This window comes from Astatotilapia calliptera, chromosome 10, assembly GCF_964374335.1.
Source record: "Astatotilapia calliptera chromosome 10, fAstCal68.1, whole genome shotgun sequence".
NCBI classification, from domain to species: domain Eukaryota; kingdom Metazoa; phylum Chordata; class Actinopteri; order Cichliformes; family Cichlidae; genus Astatotilapia; species Astatotilapia calliptera.
The window spans coordinates 14,100,333-14,114,342 of record NC_137431.1 but is presented as its reverse complement, the minus strand read 5'-3'; the positions used below and the strand labels follow the sequence as shown (position 1 = coordinate 14,114,342).

General features: G+C 41.0%; 1 protein-coding gene across 1 annotated transcript in view; it reads right to left on the bottom strand.

Moving 5' to 3' along the window:
• LOC113030209 (sodium/potassium/calcium exchanger 3) overlaps window positions 1-10,645 on the bottom strand; it is a 33,708-nt gene extending 23,063 nt beyond the window's left edge. The window contains exons 1-2 of the mRNA XM_026181406.2: window positions 10,061-10,645; window positions 3,361-3,477 (exon numbers count right to left, since the gene is read on the bottom strand). Coding sequence (XP_026037191.2) covers window positions 3,361-3,477; window positions 10,061-10,163 — 220 coding nt within the window. The 5' untranslated portion in view covers window positions 10,164-10,645. The remainder of the gene's footprint in view (window positions 1-3,360; window positions 3,478-10,060) is intronic.
• Between the last annotated feature and the right edge of the window lie 3,365 nt (window positions 10,646-14,010).

Below are 14,010 nucleotides of genomic sequence, written 5' to 3'. Positions count from 1 at the left end.
AGCACTCCAGATGGATAAATGGCTCTGCAGACTTGAAGGGATACATGCAAATTTGATTTGAAACATAAACAGCTCCTTTTAAAGGAGAATGTGATAAACATACTTTCAGCCCTAAAACGCTGAGTATTTAATGGACAGAATATGAACTGGAACAAGGACCCATATCTGCTGTTTTGCAAAGCTTCTTCTCCAGTTTCATTAGCGACTGTATAATGTAAGCGCCCTGATAACAGTCCAGGACCATTCGAAGACAATTTGAGTTGGATTATCAGCCAGTTTTTCTTTCTCAACACTTCCTCCCTCTTGAAAAAAAACTCTCCAAAAATGGCTGTGGAAAAATACTATTCTAAGCCGACTGTTGCTTGCCAAAACAAACATAACAAACCTCGACAACAACGCACCCTGAGCCATTTACTTCTTTTACATCGTTTGGATTCTTTGAACCCTAAACCCCCACCCGAGGCCAGCTGTCTATTTTTAGCTCTTTGCACTTTTAATGCTTGAAAGACTGAATTGTCTGGGTTTCAAAATTTAGCATTCAGTTGCCTAGCAACCACAGTCTCCTCGAGGCTTGTCAGCTGAAGCCGGATCACACCGTCTCCATCTTGCTAAGAAGCAGAGGGATGAAAAGAGAGCCGGAGGGCTGAACGTTACTGTGCAATCCCCGAGATAATATCCCCCGAGGTCCAGGGCAGGGTTTTTAATCACACTCCAGATTATGCAATCGCTGTCAAGCGGCCGGCTGAGAAGGAGGACTGCAACCTGAGGCTCGGGCCGTGCTCACTGCTGTGCCTTATACTACCTGTCCAGCCTTTTTACATCTTCATGTCTCCAGTCTATTAGCACAGCTTCCCCATGTGCACTTGTGCCTTTTTAAGAGATAATGAGGGAAATCTGTTTGCAGCCAGGAACTCAATAAAGGTCATGTGTCATCAGATTAAAAAAAACATAAAACTGGTTACAAATGGAGCACTGGGGTGGAGATACAACGAATCTCATTATTTTATCTCAGGAGTGCGAAGTATGAGCACCTCTGCTGTGGTGTGTGGCAGACTGAGGGACAGTGAGCTAGCTGTATCTCACCTGTATATCTGTTTTCATCATCACGCAACAGAAAAAAAAATCAATTAAAATCATTTTTTTCCTTATATGTAAAATGATGGGTGCGTGTCTCCTGGCGGCGTTGATTAATTCTGACAGCCTGGGATGAAGGCATGGTTAACTATCAATCTGGAGGCTATAAATACCGACGGGTTATTTAAGATGAGATTTTGCACTTATTGTGGATTTGCAGAGACATTCTAAAATAAATAGACGATGATTGGTGGTATATTGTTTTTATCTTAAATTACTGCTTCAAAATAATTTCCCGAATTGCTGCTTAGAGGTGTTTCAACATGGCTTCAGAGGAGCAGTCTTGCCCCTGGTTGGCACAGGTTTTGTGCAGATGTCATTACCCGAGGAGCGCTTGAACTCCTCGGGCAAGGAGAGAAGAAATTTCACAAACTCACTTGTTGTAACTGTGGCATCCTATTACAGCAACACGCTCAAATTCAGTGAGCTCTTTAACAACAACTCGTTCTTCTGCAAACGTTTGTGAAGGCAGAGTGCATGACCAGGTGCTTGACCCTATACACCTGTGGCAATGACGCCTGAATTCAAAGATGAAGAGGTGTGGCCCAATACTCATGTCCCTGTACTGTGTTTCTGTATTTTTAAGCTGCACATCCAGATTAGGCAGAACAGGTTTTGGGTGGCATTTAGTGAGGAGTGTGGTCTTGGCAGGCCATTTGCATGGAATATTATTAGCATAACTTGCCCAAAGACCAAGCTTGAAATTTTGTCCTCAGCTTCCAACAATAACTGTTCAGTTTGCATACAATACAGAATTGTGACTGACAGCCTAATATTAGAACAGCCATAGAGGGAATGCAAATGATACAGAGATACTCAATTGTATTCTATCAGAAGGGCAACAGATTTTTCATTGAGCAGCCGTGTTATTTTATCTACTCTGTGCTATTCTCCCCGCACAACAATGAAGAGATTTCCTCTCCGATCTGAATTTTTAATAATAAAAGTGTCAGCTGTGATGAATGCAGCTCATGTCAGCCAGCCAGCTAATCAGCCTGAGAACCAGAGAAGCAGAAGTCCCATTACGGCTGCTCAGCGGCTGCATGTCTCAGTAATAATTTCATGAAGGGCAGTTAGAATCCATCCGAAGCGTTCAGGGCCGACCAAAGCTAAGGAAGCAAAGAAAGTAACTGGGCATTTGTTAGAGACAGACTACCTCAGAAAATCTAATCGGATCTTCACTCTGCCGGTCTTCTTATGGGCTTCATCCATCTCCTCTTTTCAGTGCACGAGCTTGACACGCAAACTACACACTCATGACAGCAAACACAATGCCTACTCTGTGTGACCTTTCAGTTCACCTGCAGGGGAGAAGCACATCTCTAGTAGACTTCTTTTTTTTACCTGCGTACACACACACCCACACACACACACACACACACACACACACACACACACACACACACACACACACACACACACACACAAATACATAAGAACTCCCGTCAGGCAATAACTGCTGAACCACACTATAAATCAGATCAGAGACTGTGCCTGTAAATAACCAAACAAAATCCGTAACCCCAAATAAATTTGGCTTTTGCAGTAACACACAGCCTCCACTGTGGGTTGCTTCCTTGAAGTCCTCTTCTGACCTCCTGTGACTTCAACACAGGGTTCAAACTTGCACCTGAAAGATCAGGGAGTGTCCACACCAAAAGAGGGGGTCACACTTTCAACACAGAGCACAACTGTAACATCCCAAGAAGTCTGGGAGAACATTTGTCTCAGATGACTTGAACTGTGGTGCGTAAAATCATGTGCTGGCACACAGCTCATTGAAAAGCCATGTTTTTGTTTGAACAAATTACAATAAATGCCAACAACCTGTACTTCCTACAAGTCTTGGCTCTCTGCTACTTCATCTTAGGAGATCCAGTTGCCAATACAAATATGCACCTGCAGGTGGAAAAGTGGGAATTCCAGGGAGCAGGAGAATCAGAGGTGGTGGTGGTCACTGTTCAGGTGGGGCGGGCGCCCTCATACACAATCAGACAGCATAGCTTGCTCTCTATATTCCTAACTAATGACTGCCTCAGTGTATAAAACTGTTTTATTTCAGTTTTAAGAAAATGTAAAAATTCACTGTTACAGAGCATATAGGGTTTTTTTTAAGGCATTATCTACGTGGAATAAGTGGAAGGAAGTACAGACAGTGTTGTGGAGCTTGCTGGTGTGTCCTGGAGAAACAAGCGGCATCTATTTAGGAAAAGAATGGTGACTCACCTGCTCGGGGCTGATCCAGATCCAGGCTCTGGTTGTCTGAGTTCTCCTGCATTAACCTTCGTGTCCATTGTAGCGTCTCACCATTCACGCCTGGCTGAAACCCCAAAGACTCTGTCTCTGTTGCAAAACAACACGAGCCATTTTAGTGCAAAAGCAGCCAAATGAACAGGCCTCACAGGACTCCAGATTCAGAAGGTGCTTTGATTTAGAGTCAATACCAAAAACTATTCTCACTAATGTTTTGCACTGCATGTGGATGGATTGTTTCTTTAATTAGCCGACGACAGGACAAACTGCTTATTGATCTTTTCAAGCAAAAATGTCAAACACTTGCTGGTTTACATCTCTCACCTGTAACAATTACTGGATTTTTAAAAACCAAAATTAAAACGAAATAATCAGAGGCCATAACGAAAATAATTAGCTGAATTAAAATACCTGTCGCGATTTCTCAGAGCTGTGTGTGTGCTGCCTAAAAACTGTTTTTACCAACACCATCATTTTTTTTCTGTATTGACGAATTCGAACGCTGGACAAGCAATCTTACTGTAATTTCCAATGTGAGGGTTTTTTGGGGGGGTCTAGCAAAAAACAAATAAATAAATAATCACACTGTAGCATTGTGTTTCTGTCTGTGGGAGATAACAGCATGTTCACTATTTCTCAGCCATCAGTGCTGAAATCTTTACAGTGTCTATTTCTGTTGTGTATTTTATTCCTCAACAGTTGAAATGTGTGGGTTTCCTTTTATAGCTTTGGCAGAGCGACAGCTGAATAAGTCCCATCAGATAAATCTGCCTCTACAATCTATATATATGGAAAAAAAAAATATATATAAATATATATATATACAGATCTCCTTCTCCACCACCACCCACTGAGAGCTTTCCACTACAGGCTGAGAAGATAGCGAGGGAGTTATTACGCTCTCTACTACACGCCGTCCTTTTATTATGAGGCCTCTCGGCGTCTGCCTCTGATGCATTTCGTGATTGCCGGGTGCTGTCGTGTCCCTTTGTACCTTACAGCTCAATGAGCCCATTTCACGAGGGCAGCGGTCGAGGCTGAGAAGAGACGTGAAGGCTTTCATGTTGAGGTATCAAGAGGAGCTCGCCTCGTGTGAAATTCAAATAGGTTTCTGCCACAGATGGCTCTGTACCGCGTTTCACATGTCTCACTGGGACACATCTATAAATGCCTAAACCAACATTTTAGCTCATTAAAAAAAGGAGACATAAATACGTGATGTTTATTCCTGTAATCTCAACATGCTATGATCTGCACACATCATGGCTGTTTGACTAACTGTATCATATATCTGGGTTTTGAAGAGTAGATATTTTAAAAGCCGAACTAATTAATTTGTCTGTTGATTAATCGAAACACTGTCACACCTCCTTACCAGAAAGCAAATATCAGTTTTATCTTTAACACTGAATAAGCAATAGCTTCCAGTGTGGGGAAAAATACACTCACTCGCCACTTTATTAGAAACACCTCGCTGGTATTGGGTTGGATTCCCTTTTGTCTTCATAAATAGATTCAACAAGGTGTTGGAAACATTCCTCTGAGATTTTAGCCACACAGCTGCTTATTCATTGCTTGCTCCTCCACATCCCAAAGGTGCTATATTGGATTAATATCTGGTGACTGTGGAGGCCATTTGAGTACACTGAACTCATTGTCATGTTCAGGAAACCACTTTGAGATTATCTGAGCTTAGTGACACAGCGCATTATTTTGCTGGAAGAATACAGGATGATACACAAGGTTGATTAGCCAGGTTAGATAAACCTTGAAGAAAAACCTATGAATTTTACATAGGTTTATATTATAGGAAAAAAGATGTACATGGTCAATAATTCTTTATAAAAGTATGCTTTTAAAATCATCAAATCAATAATAATTAAGCAAGCTTCAAAATCTACCCTGCTAAGTAGTTTACTAGGGCATCAAATCAAACGCACATCATAAAACAATCAGGTCTAACAAAAGTGTCACGAGTTATGGAGTGTAGGAGTGCTGAGGTACCAAATGCAAACAAATGAACTAAAAATAGACCTTTTATTAGGCTGGTGTAATGTCCAGTAACTACAGAAATCTTATATACACTGTACGTGATGGTACACAGGAGGGTACACTGTGGTCATAAAGGGATGGACGTGTGCAGCAACAGTACTCTGTGGTGTTTAAACAATAAGAAGCGGGCCCAGAGTGTGATAGGAAAATATTCCCCACTACATTACACCACAACCAGCAGCACGATCTGTTGATATACAAGGCAGGATAGATCCATGTTTTCATGTTTATCCTACCATCTGAATGTGGCAGCAGAAAATTGAGACTCATCAGACCATGCAACACTTTTCTAATCTTCTGCTGTCCAATTCTGGTGAGCCTGTGTGTGAGTTGTAGCCTTAGTGTTTTTGTTTGTAGCTGACATGAGTGGCATGTGCTGTGGTCTTCTACCGTAGCCTAGCTGCTTCAAGGTTTAATGTGTTGCGTGTTCAGAGATGCTCTTCTGCATACCTTGGTTGTAACAAGCAGTTATTTGAGTTAATCTGGTCATTCTCCTCTGACCTCTGAGATCAACAGGGTATTTTAGCCCAGAGACCTGCAGCTCGCTGGATACTTTCTCTTTTTCAAAGCATTCTAAGTACACTGAGTTGGTGTCATGTGATTGGCCGACAAGCAGTTGAATGGGTGAACCTAACAAAGCAGCCAATGAGCGCATATAACTTTAAATATAAGCATTCATATAACTAAAAGCAATTTTTTTTCTAACTTTAAATCAAACAAACACTGATTAAAAAATGATTTAGCCTCTGAATTTATCACTTTAGATTTTCACATTCCAACTACATGGACAGAGTTTTCAATGCACTATATTGTAAAGTTTTCTAAGGTGCTAAACCTCAATATTCCAGTGTTTCTTTTTTTTTTTAAACGTTTTTTTAAAGACATCCTTGAAGTTACAAGTTTTGTAACAGAAATTACACATGCACACACTTTCCACGCACTAAGAACGCAGTGTGAAGGTGCTTTTTACCTTAATGATCAATGGTGTCAAATTTGGACAACTTTACTGTTACAGTATTATCTACTGTAACAGTAAAGTTGTTAGTAACATTTACATGTAAACAAAGGAATAAGGAACCAGACTGATCAGTGATGAAAGCTGATGGAACAAGAAATGAGGTGTTTGAATGGAAATACCTTAATCCTGCTGAGAAATGGCCCAGTATAAACACATAACCTTTAAATACATAATTTTGGTCATAACTCACTGTATGGCAGTGCAGACTGTGGGAAGGTCCAAGCAAGTTATGTCCGCATAATTTATGATTTCTTTTGTTTACTTTTGTTTTTAGTCTTAATGTGATGAAGAAATCAAATATTCGGAATCTTTTTGTAACTTGTGCTAAACTGGGATTAATGGTCTAACTACCATACAAACCTTTAAAGCTTCTTTTTTCCTCCCTTTGTCTGACTTGAAACAACAATGTGTTATTTAAGATACAGATGAACAAGGCCCTACGCCATCTTCTTTTCCTCTCTGAAAACCTAGTAGTATCGCCATCTTTGGCGGAAACAAGACATTTGATGCCATCAATCACACAATGACTGACAGGCTGGCTTCTTGAGATCGAACCCCAAACACCTTCACTGCCTCCACAAGGCCAGACAGACAGCAGTCTGCAGTATTAAATGTGCCTGACAGTGAAATCCTCAAAAGGTAGCAATACAGGTAAAACGTCTGTGTGTGTGTGTGTGTGTGTGGGGGGGGGGAATCTGCAGTCCAATCTTCTCATGGAAACACTGTTATCTACACAGAAACACTGCCATGTTTCCACATAGATAACGCTGTAGTCCTCTGGGTCTCTTTGACATTCACACTGCACATTTAGTAAGTGTCCTGTGTCGCTAAACAAAGAGCTGATAAACATTAAATTTGACCTGAATTATACCTCAGCCACATTTTGATTAACATCTGAGTGCAGACAATACCAAATCAAACATTTAAAACAAGTGTGGAGACATTTTAGAGTCGGACAGTTAGGAACAAATCATGGATGATGAGTATTTTTTATAACAGAAGAACACGTGCCAAACCTTTCTACGTACCTCAACGACAGGCATCTGGACGTGTGCACAATGTTCCTATCCTAAAATGTCACCGTTATTTTGTGTGAGCAGCAACATTACTATCCGTGTTTACACTGTAGTACTGCTACCTTTACTTACGTAAAAGATCCAAATACTTGAGCTGTTCAATCTTTCGAGATCTACATACGTGGATGTGTCACTGTAATCTTCATGCAGATGTTTAAAGAAAAGCATGAAGATTTCATGTGGAGGGACTCGGGAGCATTTTGTCAGGTTTATGCAGCTTTAAAAAAATTGATTGGTTGATTCTCAGTGCTCTTATCAGCCGTGGGTTCATCTGCGAACGTGCGGTAGATGCCCAGCAACATGGGCAAAATGTGTGTTTCACTTTACAGAAACTTGGTACTATTAAAAGTTCACATATACGCTGAATTTTATCAGGTAGACGCAAACACAGCTCCAAATGATCCCAAAGTTGCCTCATATCTGCTGGTTATATAAATTAGCAGTATTGGTACAGCCATGTGTGTACTTTGCTTTCATATTATGTTTACTTCTGCAAAGTTGACAGAAAAATGTGAAAAAGATTAACGTTCACTAAACCTGCTAAGCTTTTTTACATCTTCCCAGAAACTGAGATGAGCTCCCATGTTGGAAGTGTCTTGCTCATGTGGTAATATTGGTGTCCGAAGGGTGTTTCTTGTGTTTTGCATTGCTTAAAAACAATGAATATTTTACCATTAATCTTTTTCTTTGGCAAAAATCACAGTAAACATGATTTTGCACAGAAATACTTGACAACAGTTTGCTTTGGATTGTAATGCATTCTCCCAATCCTTAATGTAAAGCTTCTCTTTTCCCCACCCCAGTATCAGACTGATAGTAACAGAGCTACACATCCATAAATGGTTAACGGAGCAGTGGTATTCAGGATGCTACAGTATGTGTAATATTTTCCAACTATTGTGAGAGTAACCTGCCTGTCATCATTACAAACAGCAGGACACATGCTTTGCCCAGCGCTTTGTGCTTTTATATGGTTTTAAGTTGAGCAGCCTTGGTCTCAGTTCGGAAACCCTCTTCAGAGCTGATGGGCACACTCATAATTTAAAGGTGAAGTATAAATATTAATGACACGGCTCATTCAGAAGGACACTCTTCCACCAAGGATGTCCTGTGCTACTGGGATGAAGCCCAAAGGTAAAAAAAAACAAAACACTAGTGATGGAACAAAAAGTTCACCTATTCAAATATTTATCTGAACAAAGGGTGGCAGAGGGGTGCAACGCAGTTGGTGATGCTGGTGCTGATGAGTGTGCGTGACAGCGAGGGATCACATCAGCAAAGGCGATGAGGGGATGATGATGAGCTGGAGGAGGACAAGGGTGAGGGGGTGGGGTGATGCCTTTAGGTGCAATGCTGTTAGATGAGAATAACGCATCTAACTTAGCGGCTACTGATACAACTGGAAGTGTCGCATAATCTTAGAGGGGTTGTGTTTTAAGGAGACGGAAGCACATAAAGATGGAGGTGTGTGTGTGTGTGTGTGTGTGTGTGTGTGTGTGTGTGTGTGTGTGTGTGTGTATACACAAATTATAAAGCCGGTTACTTATGTGACATTTCCTTCACTACATGTCCTTTTATAGATGTAAGTTTATTTTACCCTGGAGGCTGCAGGCATCAGTCCTAGGGGATATGAGTTATGTCACATGTTGCCAAAAGAAACGAACCGAGACAAATTTGATTAATTTAACTATTAATTAACAACACTCCACTGAAAACCATGTTCGCCGCTTTCGGGAACAGGAGGACACTAACAGGGCAGGCGGTCTATTTGGGGATAAGGCAAATATGCCCCCAAAAATTAAACATGCCCTGTTGTATACAGTAATTCTTCAGAGATGAAGATGTAATATAAATTGAACGCCCAACCCATAAGTGACCTTATCCGCAGTGATTGGATTTAAACATGCCACAGTTTGTCACTGCTTTATGTAATCATCAAACTGTCACCTTCCCTCAGGGTGACTTGACAATCAATCCAGTGCGCACCTGCCTGCTCTCCTACTTATTCATCACCGTTAAGTGTTGGAATAATGTACATGTATTTCTACACACGTGCATCTGCAGCTGTACCACAGGTATACATATGTAATACATACATCTTTATTTTTTCTCGAAGACAAACACATGAATTATGCAGCGTTTCTACTAGTTTCATGTGGCTTTAGTTGAGAGAAGCACTACCTTAATACACATCTAAGTGCGTGTGTGCGCGTTTTTAAACAATTTCCTTCTGGTTTCTCCTCCTCACTGCCAGGATGCAGAGAATTAATCATCATAAATCTTTATATAAGAACGAGATAATAATAATTTAGCATCTAAGTGGGCACAGCAGCGGCATTTCTCATTCTTGAGAGCAAACACACATGCGTGGAAAGTCAGATTCATTATACTGCGAATGTGAAGAGAAAGAATGTGTTTTACATTTTATTTCAATCTTACGAGATATCCTACAGCTGATATTTGTACGGATTTATAGAGTAGACGCACGCAGGCGCGCTCAGCCTCTGTGTCTATATTAAGGTCTCACCTGGTGCCTGGATGACCTGCGCGAGCCAAATGACGGCGACCAGCCCGACTCCACAGCAGCAGAACCGCTGGAAGGGCCGCCGGTGCCTCGCTGCTGCTTTCATTCCTCAGCCGGCCGCATATCCACCAGAAACATCTGTTGCTCTCTTTTACTTGTTTCACACTTTTACACCGCAAGAAGCTCCGAACAAACCGCCAGCAGTAGCAGGAGCAGAAAACGACTTCTCTGACAAGTTGTGTCAAAAAAAGAAAATCCCCGCAAACGACAAACCCGTTTTTTTTTTATTTTCCCCCCTCCAGGCTCAGAGGAGACGTTTTGCTGGTAAACTCATCCAAAGGTCCGGGTCGCACATAGCGAGGAGAGGCGCAAAAAAGCTTTCCGCCTTCATGTGTACAGTGTGAAAGGTCGACAGCAGATCCCACAGTGAGCTGCAGCAACAGGAGGCGACATGCTCTGAGCCCTGTGTGCCTTCACTCTGCCTGTCTGCTCACGCTGTGGGCTTCCCCCGTGCGGCCACCAGGCGACGACAAACGCAGCCGATGTCGAGCAGATGACATGTGGTTGATATTTCCACTTTTCCGAGCTGCAAGCTGTGGCTTATTAAAGAAAAACACTGCAAGGTGTGACGGACACCTCTCCAGAAGAACTTTATGATTTAACTTCCCCTGGGGCAATGCTCTGTCTACACCTGATTGGCTGAGCGCACCTGGTTCACCTAATTACAGGGGTGCAAAGCGGGGAATGATGGAAACTGGAGCCGAATGCGTTACAGTATTTTAAATAATCGCTTTCACATCCAGGGAACCTTGAAGCGGCTCTAAATATTTTCTTTCTTGTACTTGTTTATAATTTGAAATGTGCAAAAAAACCAACAACCTTAAAACAGAAGATAACCTGACCTTAGTGCATCTCTTTTTAAAGAGAGACCTGGCAAAGAGAGCAGCAGAAGTTACAACAAATTTAACACATTCTAATAATAACAAGTGAAGAAACAAACACATCGCATATTCAGTACATTCAATTATTTTTCTTTAAAGGTACAGTGTGGAAAATTTCACCACTAGATGTCAGTAGATTGCAGATTGCAGTCAACTGAATTCTGTTTTCCTCTCAGTTCAGTTACATAATCTTATCTACTGTAGTCGCTCTAGAAAAAACAAATCTCGTGAATGTAGGCTTTAGGTCTGCTGTTTATTCAGCCAGTGTCCATGTCTATTTACGCTAGGAGGATGTAAATCTTTGTGAAAGGAGTCCGATACAACTCAATTAGTCAAATAAGTTCCCTTCTGATCAGTGGCAGCAATACTGAGGTCAGTTGTTGAGGACATCTTTTTCTGTTAGTAAGCGCTGCAGTTTTTGCTGCTGTTAGCTGCTGTTAGCCTTCTTTGAAGTGGATATAACATTTTCAGACTTGAATACTTAGTGAATAAACTCTCTTAAGATGTGAGAATATAATCAAACTGTTTATTAGAGGGAAAGTGTCCTTTTTTATGACACTCAAGCCTAACATTAGTTGTTAGGCTAACTTATATAAGTTAACATTTAGTGCTAACTTATAACCAGCTGTTGTCGTTGTCTAGCCAGCTCATTGTCAGCTGTCCAGATACATCAAGGTTGCAAGCAACTGCAACAATATTGGGAATGAATAAACATGTTTATGCACATTTTTGTGTATTAGAGCTCTGTCTTCAGCTCAGGAGATGAGGCTTGAAGTGAGGAGGAAAAGGATAAAGTGGAAGTGAAGGAGGAGAGAGAGGAGTGGTGGAGGAGGAGAAAAACATAATGAGAAAGAGAAAACATACAGTATGAACATATATACTTTGAAGGAGCTATTTGTGAAATTTAAATTAAACATTTAATTCAATTCAGTTTTCTTTATATTACACCAAATCACAACAACAATTGCCTTAAAAAACCCTCTACTGCATGACTTTTTAATTTTGGGGGAAAAAAATATTTCTCCCTATTTTGGGGGAGCTTTAGGGTCCCTAATAATATATCAATCATAAAATTTGACACCCTGCCCCCCCCCAAACAGATATTGGTTTGTTGCTTCAAGGCAACACTGTGCAACAAGGGTAGTAAAATGCCAAGTTATTCTATAATAAGTTGTATTAGTACAACAAGAAAGAACAAATAAATAAACAACAAATAAACAATGTAAATATTTCACAAAACAATAAAACACCAAAATACATCCAACATTTGACCCTAACCCCATGCACGTGCGCGCACGCACACACACACGTTGTGTTTCCATCACTTTTGGGGACATTACATTAACTTACATTAATTTTCTGGAGATTTATCCTGACTCTACCCATTACAAGTCCCTGCCTGAACCTTACCCTAACCCTGACTCAAGCCTTCACCCTAAAATTGAATGAATTATCTTGCAATTTGTCTCCATAAAGTAGGCGAGACCTCACAATTTGAGTGTGTAAACAAATTTGTGTCCCCACAACAATAAGTAATACATGACCACACACACTGACACCCACACAGCAATATTGGTATGGCAGGGATCAGGCCCACACAATGTGCTTACACATGGCCCACATACCGCAAAGAATGATGGCCCTTTGGTGGCCCAGACCTGGTTTGCCAGAGGTGGCCCACACATGGGCCAGCACAAGGCCAGTTTCAGACACCCTGGTCGTCCTGTGCTGGCCCATGTGTGGATTACCTCTGGCAAACCTGATCTGGGCCACCAAAGGGCCATCATTCTTTGCGGTATGTGGGCCATGTGTAAGCACATTGTGTGGGCCTGATCCCTGCCATACCAATATTGCTGTGTGGGTGTCAGTGTGTGTGGTCATGTATTACTTATTGTTGTGGGGACACAAATTTGTTTACACACTCAAATTATAGGAAAGTTCACCTTATATATGACCTCAGCAAATGCTTATCTTATGACCTTGTGCTCTCAATCCCTTTCATTGGCTATGGTCAAAATGCCAAACTCAAGTCCAGATGACCAGTGGTTAACATCATATCCATCATTTATATAATCAGGTTTGAACCTCATGAGTTTTCTCTGATTACTCCAGCTTCCTCCTGGCCAGATAAATGCAATTTTAGGTTAACTCATGGCTTGAAATTGATGCTAAAGTGACGTGGTTGTTTCAAGGTACCCTCTGTCAAGTGGGATAGCCTTTCCCCCCACGGGATAAGATATTAAAAAAATGGATGGATAGAAAACTTTTTAAAGACAGAAGTGGTGTTTTTTTTTCCACTGCCAAGTTTTCTTTAATTAAAACATCAGAATGTTTCCTATGAGAACACAACGTGTTTATATCCAAGGCTAGCAAATGGTTTCATTTCCCTCCTTGTAAAACATTTAGGTATGCCAAAAGCCCAAACAAATAATGACAGGAGCAGACCAGAGACCATGTTGTGAGTTGACCACACTAGCCAGAACAACACCCATCATGGAAAATATTAAGTTTATATCCTAGGTGAACATTGCACAAGAATAAACATTTCAAATAACAGAACAAGATGGTAACAATCCCATGAACTCTGACGGTCCTCCACACATGATCAGCTCTCCACGAGTTGCCAGCAGATGTAAAATGGTAAAGATCATTAGTTGTGTCCCTCAGCAGCATTGGGTGTTTTGTTCTTCTCTTTTTTGGCCTTTCGGTAAAATTGTAAAACGCATAAAGACATAAAACTAAAAGCAAAGATTTGAGTTTGCAAAACAAAGCAAGGTGAGAATGGTTTCATTAAGAAGTGTATTGGCGTGTGTGTGGGTGTTCTCACTGTATCATCTTATGCTGTTTTCGTATCCATATCAGTGCCATGTAGTGATGCATCTGGCCAGCTCACTAACAACAGCATCCAGATAAAGGTAGTGAGGTAGTGGAGACATCACTGAATGAAGTATAATTAGCTGCAATCATTTATTCTATTTGCTAATCTGCCCATAAAGTTGTTCTTAATTAATT